The following is a 12635-nucleotide window of genomic DNA, read 5'->3' on the forward strand; positions in this document are numbered from 1 at the left end:
TTGTGTGTGTTTATACAGGGGAGCTTATGATGAAGAAATGTGAAGGAAAAACTGAAACTGTGTGCGAGCCATGTGGAAATGGCTACTTCACGGACGACTATAATATCAATTACCAATGGTGCAAACATTGCACGACGTGCACCAAGGAAAGTATGTCTACTCAGTTTCTTTATGATCACAAAACAGGTTGTAGGTTCTTAGAATGATATGTCCGGCTATGTTTTGAATGTTTAGATGAATCGGTATGAAGAGTCATGAACTAGAAATACCAAACATGACAGTAAAACAAAGCAGGGGCTTCCCCTTCAGCAGATCTAGGTGGGTTTTTAGTATGGAGGTAGGTGGGGGTCTGAAGAACGTCTGAGTCGCTGGTAACAAACATGATATAGGACATCAAACCTTGAAAATACACGTGTAGCATTGGGGGAAAAAGCACCTGAGTGGTGGAAGTTGTTCTTTGAAACGGAAACAACTGCCTACTTAGATGTCTGAGATATTTTGATATGCAGATGCCAAAGATTGAATACGACAATGAGATAACAAGTAGAAAAAATGGTTTTTGGGAAGAAAAGGAGACATATAAGAGAAACTAATATTTGATATTAGTAACCAGACTAAATAACCAGGCTAAAGAATCTTGTGATAAAAGGCGATGAGCAGAAATGAAAAGTGAATATCCTGAGGTGGCATGAGTTAATTGTGAGTCAGCAGAAAGAAAAAAAAAAAACCTGTGTTCGAGCTCGCTGTTTTATTTTGACACTTGTGTCTTGTTGAAATGACTGTACGCACAAATGAGTGCATGCACATTGGTGTCTTAGACACTTTATTCATTCTCGAATTAAGAGATTTCAGCTTTTCCTTTCTGTTGTAAGATGGTGAGCATTTATTTGAAACTGAAGTCTTTTGTAACATTAGAAATGCCTTGGTGGTCTCTTATGATCAACATGATGTGACCTTTCTGAATACAAGTTGAAGAAACACTGATAAACTCGTACATTTCTACATAACCTCTTTAACTCTTGCAGATATGAAGTATATGAAGGACTGTACGGTGACAAGCGATGCAAACTGCACATGTGAAGACGGCTACAGATGCAGTGACAGCAAATGCGAGTCGTGTGAGAAAATTCAGACAACTACTGTTACTACTCCTCCTTCTACTAAAACAATATCGCCCACCCATGGTGAGTGCCTGAACCCTGACACGCTGTCATCAGTGTGGTAAAATAGTCACTGTTGAAGGCAAACAGACTATCACACACACAGAGTATATCAGGTGTATTCTCTATTGACCTGTTTACTCTTTCTCTCTCCTTTTCCCCATCTATTTGCTCCCTTTCTATCAACCTCTTCCAGATAATGTGTGGATCTCGGTGAGTCTGTGTTTTGCGTGTGTGTGTGTGTGCGCTCTGCTCACCTGTTTCCTTCTCATCAGCAGACATGCACGACCATGTGGACGGATCATGTCGACATCAATCGGTCAGTGCCACTATAAACAACAAATCAATCTTTTAATTCATAAAGAAATCCTTGGAACTGCTCTTTATACACTTGCATGAGTGCTTGATATACGGACACTACATTGCATGAATAGTTTTAATATACCTACCTGTCGAATCTAGAACGGCAGTACAAGTTGTGTTTTGGTCATTCTTATTTTGCAGTACTTTTTGAATGAATGAAACTGACACTGGTCAAGCTCAGACATTTTTTAACTGAATTAAATTAAATGTAAACTTTAATACTGAAATCTGATTTAACCCCAATCATTTTCTTAATAATATAATATAATATAATATAATATAATATAATATAATATAATATAATATAATATAATATAATATAATATAATATAATATAATATAATAATTATAAAACCTATAAAACCGAACCCCAAATAATAAATAAATTCTAATTAAAAAGTATTTCTACAAAAAAAATAAAATAATAATAATAATAATAATATATATATATATATATATATAAATTTAATTAAAGTAAATTAAATGCAAAATTTTTAAATAATATAATATAATAATTCTAAAACCTATAAAACCTAACCCCACATAATAAATAAATTATAATTAAAAAGTATTTCTACAAAAAAAAAAAAAAAATATATATATATATATATATATATATATATGTATATAATTAAAGTAAATTAAATGCAAAAATGTTTAATAATATAATATAATATAATATAATAATTCTAAAACCTATAAAACCTAACCCCAACTAATAAAAAAAATAGTTTTAATATAATATAATATAATATAATATAATATAATATAATATAATATAATATAATATAATATAATATAATATAATATAATATAATAATGATTGGAAAGCAATGACGATAACAGGAAAACCTATACATGTCATCAATTAAAACTGTTTTAAGTGATCAAAACAATAATAAAGCTACACACATTCGAAGTACAGAGCACCTAGTTAATAGACTTAAATTTTTTCATGAAATTATTAATTTCGATTCACCTCTATGATCACCTAATTATAACATTATGATAAGGAAACTAATTAATGTGATTCTCATATTTGAAAATTGTGAGTTTATTATTTCCCCCAATATATTAAGACATGGCATGAAATTGTACTGCATAACAGGAATACGTGTCTAATAATGTGTATTGTACTGGGTCATCAGGTCTCTGCTCCTCCGACAAGAGCAGCCTTGGTTCCAGTCAGTGCACAGAGGAAGAGGAGGTACCAATGCCAGTGCAGGAGGTTTGTGGAAAGACTGAAAAACTGGAGGATGTCTGAGAAAAGAGCAGGAAGAAGACCGCTGATGCGTCTATGGATTGAGTATTTACTCTAATACAAACCTGCTGCTGCCATTTACATAAGAGAAAATGTGCACTCATCAGGTGGCCCATATGAAGGTTCTGTGAGAATGACTGTCCTTCGTGAGAAATGCTGAGATAGAGAGAGATTTGAGTTACCACCGCACACAAGGAGACACTGAACACAGAGCTAATCTTTTTCAACAAATGAAGGTTTTATTCTCTGCACACTTGTTTGTATTTATAATTGGGTGGTTTTTGCACAAGAAGCCCATGGACTTTTTCAAATCAAGATTTTATGTTAAAATGTATATGAATGTAAAGTTTGAAGTTTTTCACTATTTTTTTTAATGACTAAAAATATGCCTCAAAAAATATTATGAAGAAGCTGCATGTATAATATGATCACAGAATGAACACAGTGTTTCCAAATCTAAGATATATAGCATGTCACATATAAGAAGTATTTTTTTTTGTCAGCTACCTGGTTGCTAAAATAGAAAATTGTAGTTGGATTTGTATTTGCTATCTTGCAGTGAAGTACTCAGGGAAACATATAAAAAAAAATAAACTTTTATTGATTTTATTGCACTTTACAATTAATATCAAGCATAAAAAAAATTTATATTACAGTGAATATAAAACATAATACATGATCAAACGATTGCTGCCGCATGTGCTTATACACTTCTGAATGAAGAAATGATGTTGACATTTCCAGACCACCATCTAAATGTCAGGGCTTTTTGAAGGTACAATCCATCATGCCACCAAAGAAATGAGGAAGAACACTGACAACATTATCCAAGGATATGATACGATCGAACACTGATAACCTGCATGATTAACTGCGATTAATAAGAGTTACAAATAAATACAAATGTTTTGTGACTTGAATAAACTTTACATAAAATAAATATCTCAACATGTGTGAATGTTTTAGAGCTGCTCCTTGCTTTCAAACACTTTCAAGCATTGTCCCTGAGTCCGTTTAACCATCATAATCTAGTATCGACTCTTCATGCAGTCAACATCAGCATCCCACTGCAGTATCAGAAGGTTATGGATAATACTGCAAAGCTGACATCAACTGTCATGCTCATACGCACATGTATGCAGTCCATACTGTTAGTCACATATCCAGGTCTTCCCCTAACGCAGCCTGTTGCTCTCTAGACAAAAATCCCCTGCCACGGTTAGAGTTTTAATACTGGGTACTCACGAAATATCAGTTAAAACAAACCACACAGCAGCTGAACAGCACGGAGGAAGAACGGACACCAATAATCCATCAGCCCTCACAGCGCCTCTTCTTTAGACATGTGGCACTCTTTCCCTTGCTCCTGAGATGGGAAGAAGATGAAATCGTTCTCTCTGCTCCTTTCCTCCTCAGACAGATGGACGGGGGGAGACTGAGGGCAGGACACGTTGATGTTGTTTAGTGATTCTTCTCGGAGTTCATGTGCTTTTTTCTCGCCGCCATCCCATCCAAATTGATTGAGCAGGCTGACGAAAACTGTCTGGGGGCCGTAGATGTGAAGAGGGCCTAGGAGAAAGTGAGAATGTTGAATATTCATACTATTTGCATGTTTGCTAGGTTTTCTTTTTGTTTATATGTGAGGGGTGCCATGCATGGAAGCCCATGGAAGCCACAGAATAAAAAATAAAACAAGGTAATTGTGACTTTTTATCTGAACAATTCCAACTTTTTTTGTCACAATTGCGAGTTTACAACTCATATTTCGGAAATTTTTCTCAGAATTGCGTCATATAAACTCGCAATTCAGACTTTTCTTTTTCTCACAGTAAGTTTATACCACGCAATTTTGAATCGCAATTCTGATTGTGAGATTTAAACGTTTTAAGAGTTAGTGAGTCCAATTTCGAGGGAGAAAAATATATGTTCTTTCAATTGCGAGTTTAAATCTCAAGATTCTGACTTTTTTTCTCACAATTGACCACATGTAGGTTACTTCCTGGTTTTAGATAAGCAGGCTCAGTCATTTCCGGTGAACTGTACTGCGCTTTAAGGGGTGCTCCCTTTGTTTCTCTACATAATCCATTCACAATTTGAAGAAAAGTTTTGTTTGTCTAAGAGGACCAAACGTCCACGTATACAGTTTCAGGAATGACAAACGCGAATGTTAAATTTACGCGAGTGAATCAGTTAAATCGTGCAGCGAGTCATGATAGACAGTGGCAATGGAATGAGTCATCTGATGAGCCGATGTCTATACAGAGCTGTGCATTAAATAACCAAACTACAGCAGCAAATCTGTGTTGGATAAAACTTAAACAATGTAGTTATTAAATTTAATCTAAATATTTCAAAGTATTGAATGCATTATTTAATTGTCATACCAACTTACTTTGTATTTGACTATATAGGTATTTAAATAATCCAGCTTTATAGGCTGTTGTCCGGCCTTATTTATAATTATTATTATTTTTTTAATTGCAAGTGACTTTGTGACTTCCTTCACTTGCTATACTTGATGTTCCAGGCAACCCGTAACCCGTGTTTTTCAAACCTTCTACCCGTGAAAGTGCCCCATAACGCCAATCAAACCCGTGACTTCCCATCCGTGAACTCGTACTAGATTGATGTACTCCCAGTTCTGCACCCAGACGTCACATAGCCCCGCGAAACAACAATGGCATCTCCTATAGATAATATTGCCTACAGATGCAGTGTTTATGCAAGTGGTACAAGGTGAGAAAAAGACGTTAGGACAATATAGCGTTGGATTAAAATTAATAATCTAGATATCACAACTCCTTGCTCTCAGGCAGTTTGGAGTAACTTGCCTGGAATACTACAAAGTCGTGAGTCATGGTTTGAAGTCATGATTTACAGGCTCAAAAACCTGCCTGGAACACAGCATTATACTTCAGTACAATAAAATACTAAATTTGCTATAGTATTTAATTTATAATAAATCAAAAGCCAATGAGTGAGCCTCTGCTGCTGTCTCCTGGTTATAATTTCATTTTCATCTTTAAAAGTTTTTATTTTTCACCAAGAGAACTTTTAATAAATCAAATTTTACTCCATCAAGATGAGAAATAACAAAGGCTTTAAAATTGTATAAGATTTAAAAATGTGTTCATAGCTATAAGGTAAGATACTGATTATTGAGAATACCATTACGATGACGTTTAAGAGCTTAGTCTGCCTAAACAGATACGATAGTGTTTTTTTGTCAGCTTTTAAATGTACAGTTACGTGTTTGGGCACTTTACTGGGATTACCAGACTTTGGGTATAAAATCATGTATATCATAATAACATGAAACTCTATGATAATTCTGCTATCATTATTTATGGTGTTTCATTTATTTTGTTTTCTCAGTTTCTGATAAGAATGAGGAAGGAGAGGTTTCTGTGAGAGTCTCTACCTATATATAGGTCATATAAAATGAGCTTCACCGGAAGATTACGAGCTGGCTCGTCTTTATTTGGAAGTTCTTAATAGAGCTCTGTGCATATGGTCAAATTGCAAGTTTATATGTCTATTCTGAGAAAGAAATTCTGAACTGTGTGATGTAAACTTTTTTAATTTTGATTCAGTTGCGGAAACAGGCTTCTTTGGAGATAAATATATATATCATGTATGTAAGCACACACACACATTATAATAATATATATTTTTTTTTTTATTAATATTTTATAATTTTATATGTCTGGTTATTTAATTCTTATATAAAATGTAATTTATTATTGTATTATTAAGAATTCATACAAATGTCATATGGTGCAACTGCATCAACATCAAGTTAGAAGTATTTTATTTATGTTGTAATATTATGTTTCGGATTTATAGGCAATCCTTTCAATAAATTCAAAAGCAATTTAAGCAATTTACTGACCATAACGGTCTGCAGTAGTTATCTCTATGATGTCATTTCCCGTTTGTTTGTTTGTTTTTACTGCATATAAGTCTGGCCACATGACATGATTTCACATGTTTACTTTTCAAGAATTGAATAATTTTAATGTTAATTCATTTATTGCACATTTATTTATTTATTTATTTTTCGTTTAGGCCCCTCACTTCATGCCATAAAGATGTATATTTAGGTCATATTGTTAAACAAATGAGTAGATCTGGATAAATGAGCATCACAATTCTTTTAATAAAAGAAGAAAATCACAAAAAGCTGCTCTTTATAGTACCTAAATTGCCGGCTGGAGGAACAGCCTGCTCTGAGCTGATTGGCTGATGAAACGAGCAGTCGTTGTTGTGATTGGTGGGTGTGCTGCCATGTGACATCATCTCCTGGGCATGGGGCTGCTCATCTGTTTGGCTGGTAGGAGATGTACTCTCACTGTCCATCTGAAGAAAATGAAGGACTGTGAGTCAGATGATTCATGACACGTTCACATACTACAGAAATGTGCATTAACTCGATACTTACCTCCAAATTACCCAACGAGCACTTCCTGACAACTAATGAAGAGAAGAGAAGGGTGAGAGGTAAGATTAACCCACATAACCTCTGAGAAGAAATGTGTTTGCGTTCATATGTCTGTGTATTGTGTTACTCACAACGCTTGAAACATTCCTTCTCTTTCTTTCTGCATAGCCGGAGGAACAGCATAAGGATGATGAGGGATAACATTACAGAAATTAATCCACATGAAAGCCACACCCCAACACTACGCTCACCTGTAAAATAAATACAAGGGTGTAAATTAGCAAGCTGTTACATCAACTTAATTCCCTTAACATTGGGTTCTTTGGGAAGATGAACAAGGTTATTTTTCCCTCACATCCAAAAACACACTTCTTTGGTGACAATGTTGATTTTCACACTCTTCCAGGAGAAGCGCCCATATAAGGAAATCCGCCCTATATGATGTCATGAAGGGCAAAACTCAAAATACAAACAAACAAACAAATAAACAAAAAAAGAAAATCTGAAACTTGTACAAACCCAAGAAGGAATGTATTTGGCACAGAAATACTCTGTCATACATACAACTGGTGTTTTTTTCTGAAACTTTGGCCATGTTTAGCATGAGAATCCAAATCTTTAGCAGTGTAAATAAGTCAGAATGCATGAAATAGCATTAGAGCTCCCCTTTAAAGAGAATATCTCCCTTTTGAGTGGACTTTAAGCTTGAAATTTGCTAATCTTTTTTATCCTCAAACAGTAACATTACACTAACGTTGAAAAAGCGAGTAAGCATAATAGGATTGGTTAAAACTAAAATATACAAATGTATCTTGGTAATATTAGATAATATGTGTAAAAATTAATCAAGGGCCCTTGTGATCAGTTTGCACTGTACTGTATGAGATGACATATCTGTAAATCAGAGGCTCTGGGAAACATTCCCATTTGCCCAGCCCATATTTCAACCTTGCTTCAAACATGCTACCCTTCCTTAGATGGTAGCTAATCCAAAATACTGCTAAGAATACGAGTGTACACACATCATGTGGTTGAAAACAACAATGCTTACCCAGCCCGATCTCAGCTCTCTCTGTTGATGACGTGGTGGATGTAGCGGATGAAGGGACGTCAGCATGGGTGGAGGACGGGATTGGGGTGGGGACAGGTTTACACTCCCTACAGTAGCCATTGTAAGGATCGGTCTTGGTACAAGTGTAACCCTCCCGACAGCGACACTTCACATCTGATGTTAGCGTACACTCTTCCACCACCATCATGTATAAATCTAACAAACACATTTGTTTTCAAAACGTTTTGACATACTTCCTGTTTCTATTCTCCTTTCATCCTGTTTATACTGTTATGGGTTAATTAGGTGTAATGTGCTTCATACCAGGTCTGCAGTTCTGGAAGCAGCGGTGGCAACTGGTTTCTCTGTTTTTCTGGCTGGTGAAGAAACCGGAGTCGCACTTAACACAACCAGACCCTGAATTGAAAAATCCTAAGAGATGATGAACAGTCAGGAAGATAGAGAGGAAAAAGAGGAGGTGGAAATGCAGAGGACAAAAAAAGAACAGTAAGGTCAAATGAATTCAAACTAACAAGAAAGATGTTAATGACTTAAAGCCTATCACTGGACTAAAGTTCACACCGCTACATCTTAGAGTCAGTCGAGTCTGTCTAAGGCAGAGGACATTCACTTGTTGGTCCATTACATCTCTCATTTGTGTGAGTGCCGTGAATTCATGACACTGTGTATTCAAAAGTTTCCATTTGTCGGAACAATGTTTCTTTCATACTATTTTGGGTATCATAAAGTTGCTGTGGTTTGTACATTATACAATGGATCAGCGACTGGGGGTCACACATTACACAATATTTCACCAGGAAGAATCTCTTGTGTACAAAAAGGCATGCAGGGAATGATGCAAGACTACAACTCCTACCCCTGATTTCCCCTGACCTGTATTTTGCAACACGAGGAGGCGAGTGACAAGGAGTGAGGTCACTTGGGCTTTGGCACTTATCTCGGATCGTGTTTTTGATCATTCACACTATGCGATTATCACTCACATGAACAATTACCAATTTGCTTCAGATTTTGGGCTTTTGTCCACAACCCCCCCCCCCAAAAAAGAGAACAAATTTATTAATTTAAATTAGGCCTACAAGCATGCACTTAAAAAATTGAAAATTTTGAGACCATTTGTGTGAATTACCTCCACCTGCTAGTTGGGTTTAGTGAGGTGTGCTTTTCTTATATGTACATTATTTTTAACGGAAAAGTAGGTGTAGCCATTTTTTACAAAGCTTGTCGTGTTCAAAGCTTTGGGTAACAGCCACTAGTTATTAAATGAAATTTGGCACACTAATAGAGAACAATATGGACATTAATCACAATTAATTTGGAGTCTTTAACTCTAAGTTGCACACATTTTTCCATCATGAACATTTTTTCGCCATTTTGAATTGTCCAAAAAAAACCTACAACTCAACTTCATTAAAGTTAAACCATTTTCAGACCATGCCAACAAAAACTTATGCAAAGTTGATTAGTCAAACCGTTCTCGGATAACAGGAAACTTAATTTGACAAAAATGCTATATTTTCACAAATGTTACAAACTTGGTATAGGCAAAAGGCCTACAGTATAAACCAATTGTAACTTTTCTGTACACCATTTTAATTTGATTCGAAACCATACTTATCCTAGACCGTTCATCTTCAGACTATGCTGGCAAAAAAGGTATGGGTTTCGTGTTGATTGAACGGTTTTCATTTACCACATCAATGGATTTGATGGCATGCATCTGAGGCTGAATGTCTGCAGCTTTGACATATTGACACCAGACGTTGTCATTGTAATCTCACATTAGCTACACCACATTAATTGGGCGTCAACGCCACCTATTAAACAAACATAATCAGCAATAATGTTACATTAGATAAGTGATTCTATTTTTTTTTTATAATTATAAACACACAAAGATGTAATGCAAATAGTTTTACAGTTTATCATTATTCTTTTAGTTATTTACCTATAGTGGCTAATAAATAGCTTACTTCTTAGTTGAAAAATAAGATGGTTTTACTTGCTATTGTGATTTATTTATTAAAAATTTTTAATAATGAATTGCACTAATTGAACATTTTAAATCAACAGCTCATTCTCTGGCAAAACTATTGTGTTGCCCTGAGAATCTGAAATATAGCAATATAGCTTTCCCTCCCACCTCAAATCATTTCCATAACAAAGGTTTTGCAAGTGAACGCAAAAGTTTCTCTGGGGAGTGCAAATGCTTTGTGAGAGGATGCAAAAACACTGAAATCTCCTCCCATCTCTTTTTTTTATACCTTCATCATGTCCCTTTAGTATCTTGAAAAAAATTAATGAATGCATTGCACAGCATAGATACTAAAATGACTATCGTAACATATAAAGGTGTAATAACTAAATTTGTATTTGACTGTGCAAAGACGTTGAGCTCAAAGGGCACATGCTGAATTTTTAAAGGCGGATGTGGGTGCTAGCACACAGACACACTCACGTACGTGCACACACACACTTTTATGCAGACTTGCTGACTGAGGTCTCTTAAGGGGAGAGATGAGAAATAGCATCAAAAACAGGACGTTACAAAGTAGCTCAAACAGGCAGTGGCATTCTAATGAAGGAAGTGGTTTATGCTTCTGTGTCAGAACATACCATTTCCCATCACGAGAGAGAGAGAAAAAAAAGAGAGGGTAAGGAAGAAGAAAGAAAGATGAAGAAAAACCTAATAAATAACCACTGATGTCTCGGGCGATTTCTTGCTCAGACCACATATGCAATACTGGGAAGTGTTATGACAGAAAGGTACACTCACACACTCCGCAAAACAGGCAAGGAATTCAGAGAAATTGATGCAAGAGACAAGGGACCTTGAAAAATATCGCCCCGAAAGGCTTTCTCACCTGCATCACACAGCTCTTCTGGAGCGGCTCTAGAATTTCTCTTTTTTCCGTCCTGCTCAATACAAACGACAACACACAAGATCATTAGTATTGGATGCATCCAATAGAGTGACACAGAGTTTAAGATGCACACTGAAGTGCGGTTCTGCGCTAATTCGTTTCACAATTCAGATGAACTGATTCACGTGAACACAGAGCATGCAACATAGTACAAGTCTTCACCTCAAAGCGGCTTAGCAACTAGGATGTTAGCAATATGTACCGTACATATTAAAACATAATTTACCATGGGGAGCCCATATATCAGGTGACCTGTCAGCATCACCATGAGTACAGATATCACTGTCACGAGCATCTGTAAATGATACAACTTTATCAGACAAAGAGTGCTCAACACAGACAACATATCACACACCCTCCATCGGTCACTAGAGAACTTGTGAACAAACCATTGCAACTTTCAAATAAAGAAGTGTGATTTAGCACAGATTAAAGTTTCACTTCGATATTCACATGTTCATGTCTAATAAAATAATATTGCATTATTCAAAAAAATCATTGGGGAAGTAGATTTGTGGATCTGATGCAAAAAATCATGTGACGGTCTCGTTTACTTTAAGTCATTTTAAAGTGTAGTCAAAACCTTAGAAGAAAGATCGACATTTTTGAAAAACGAAGCAAGTGAAAAAAAATTACAATTGTTACCTAACAATAACTGCAATGTAATTGAAAATAGTTGGTACCTCAGAATTAGTCGAATCCAAAACGTCATCAAATGCTTTCAAACTCTTTTTCTGTCTTCTGCCAGTCTGTTTTCTGTTCTGATCACTTCATCTCATTGTTTCCTTACCTGCTGTGTCTTCCTGTCATTCCCCTCCCTCTCTTTCTGACACTGCCCTTCACCTGCTTACTGTTGTGGAGAGAGAGAGAGAGAGAGAGAGAGAGAGGGAGAAAGCAAGCAATAGCTTCACTGTGCAGCTGTCACGGTTTCATTGGCGTTTCATTATTACTGGTTTATTTAAAGCAATATACATTCATAATGTGAGTGTATTTCAAAAATGGAGTAGTTTTGGGATGCCTCATGAAAATATAAATATATGAACACATTCATATGCTTGCAAACATGTTTTTATGGAGCTGCACACAAAAGGAAATGAAGTTGAAAAAGTGATTTTCTTTTTCTGTGCAGCTCCGTGCAAACATGTGCACATTAAAAATAGAATAGTTTTATATCCAACAATCACCTTTTTAGTGTTGCGTTCTCAGACCGAAAACCACCGCCATGAAGCAGATGAAGAGTAAAGGTCAACTCACAAGAAAATGTCTGTGGTTTTGATTTAAAAATGTCTTTTAAGTTTATACCATTTCTTTTGGCCCTTTTTTTTCCAGTATTACCTTATTAAGAAAACGAGTGCGTAACAGTCAGACAGAACAGCAGTTACTTAAGAGGAAAAAATTACCTATAGAATGAAGA

General features: G+C 35.7%; 2 protein-coding genes across 2 annotated transcripts in view; one reads left to right on the top strand and one right to left on the bottom strand.

Annotated features, from left to right (window-relative positions):
- The window catches only part of LOC128030831 (tumor necrosis factor receptor superfamily member 4), a 17183-nt gene extending 13459 nt beyond the window's left edge, over window positions 1-3724 (top strand). The window contains exons 3-6 of the mRNA XM_052618861.1: window positions 19-150; window positions 1026-1184; window positions 1357-1479; window positions 2672-3724. Of these exons, the coding sequence (XP_052474821.1) occupies window positions 19-150; window positions 1026-1184; window positions 1357-1479; window positions 2672-2787 (530 nt within the window). The 3' untranslated portion in view covers window positions 2788-3724. The remainder of the gene's footprint in view (window positions 1-18; window positions 151-1025; window positions 1185-1356; window positions 1480-2671) is intronic.
- Window positions 3367-12070, bottom strand: LOC128030830 (uncharacterized). The gene is made up of 9 exons (XM_052618860.1): window positions 11905-12070; window positions 11448-11516; window positions 11162-11213; window positions 8601-8708; window positions 8277-8492; window positions 7357-7476; window positions 7226-7257; window positions 6984-7143; window positions 3367-4353 (listed from the first exon to the last, which is right to left on the bottom strand). Exons 2-9 carry the CDS (start codon window positions 11514-11516, stop codon window positions 4106-4108), a joined length of 1005 nt encoding a protein of 334 aa, XP_052474820.1. The 5' UTR covers window positions 11905-12070; the 3' UTR covers window positions 3367-4105.
- Between the last annotated feature and the right edge of the window lie 565 nt (window positions 12071-12635).

The sequence above is a fragment of the Carassius gibelio genome, chromosome A16 (assembly GCF_023724105.1).
Source record: "Carassius gibelio isolate Cgi1373 ecotype wild population from Czech Republic chromosome A16, carGib1.2-hapl.c, whole genome shotgun sequence".
Taxonomy (NCBI): domain Eukaryota; kingdom Metazoa; phylum Chordata; class Actinopteri; order Cypriniformes; family Cyprinidae; genus Carassius; species Carassius gibelio.

Excerpts from the sequence above, each read along its gene's own strand:
- LOC128030830 (XM_052618860.1), bottom strand. The coding sequence starts at position 11,516 with ATGCTCGTGACAGTGATATCTGTACTCATGGTGATGCTGACAGGTCAC. Across the intron at positions 8,709-11,161 it reads AGAAGAGCTGTGTGATGCAG|GATTTTTCAATTCAGGGTCT; the intron begins GTGAGAAAGCCT and ends ATCATCTCTTAG. Across the intron at positions 7,144-7,225 it reads GCTCGTTGGGTAATTTGGAG|ATGGACAGTGAGAGTACATC; the intron begins GTAAGTATCGAG and ends CATTTTCTTCAG.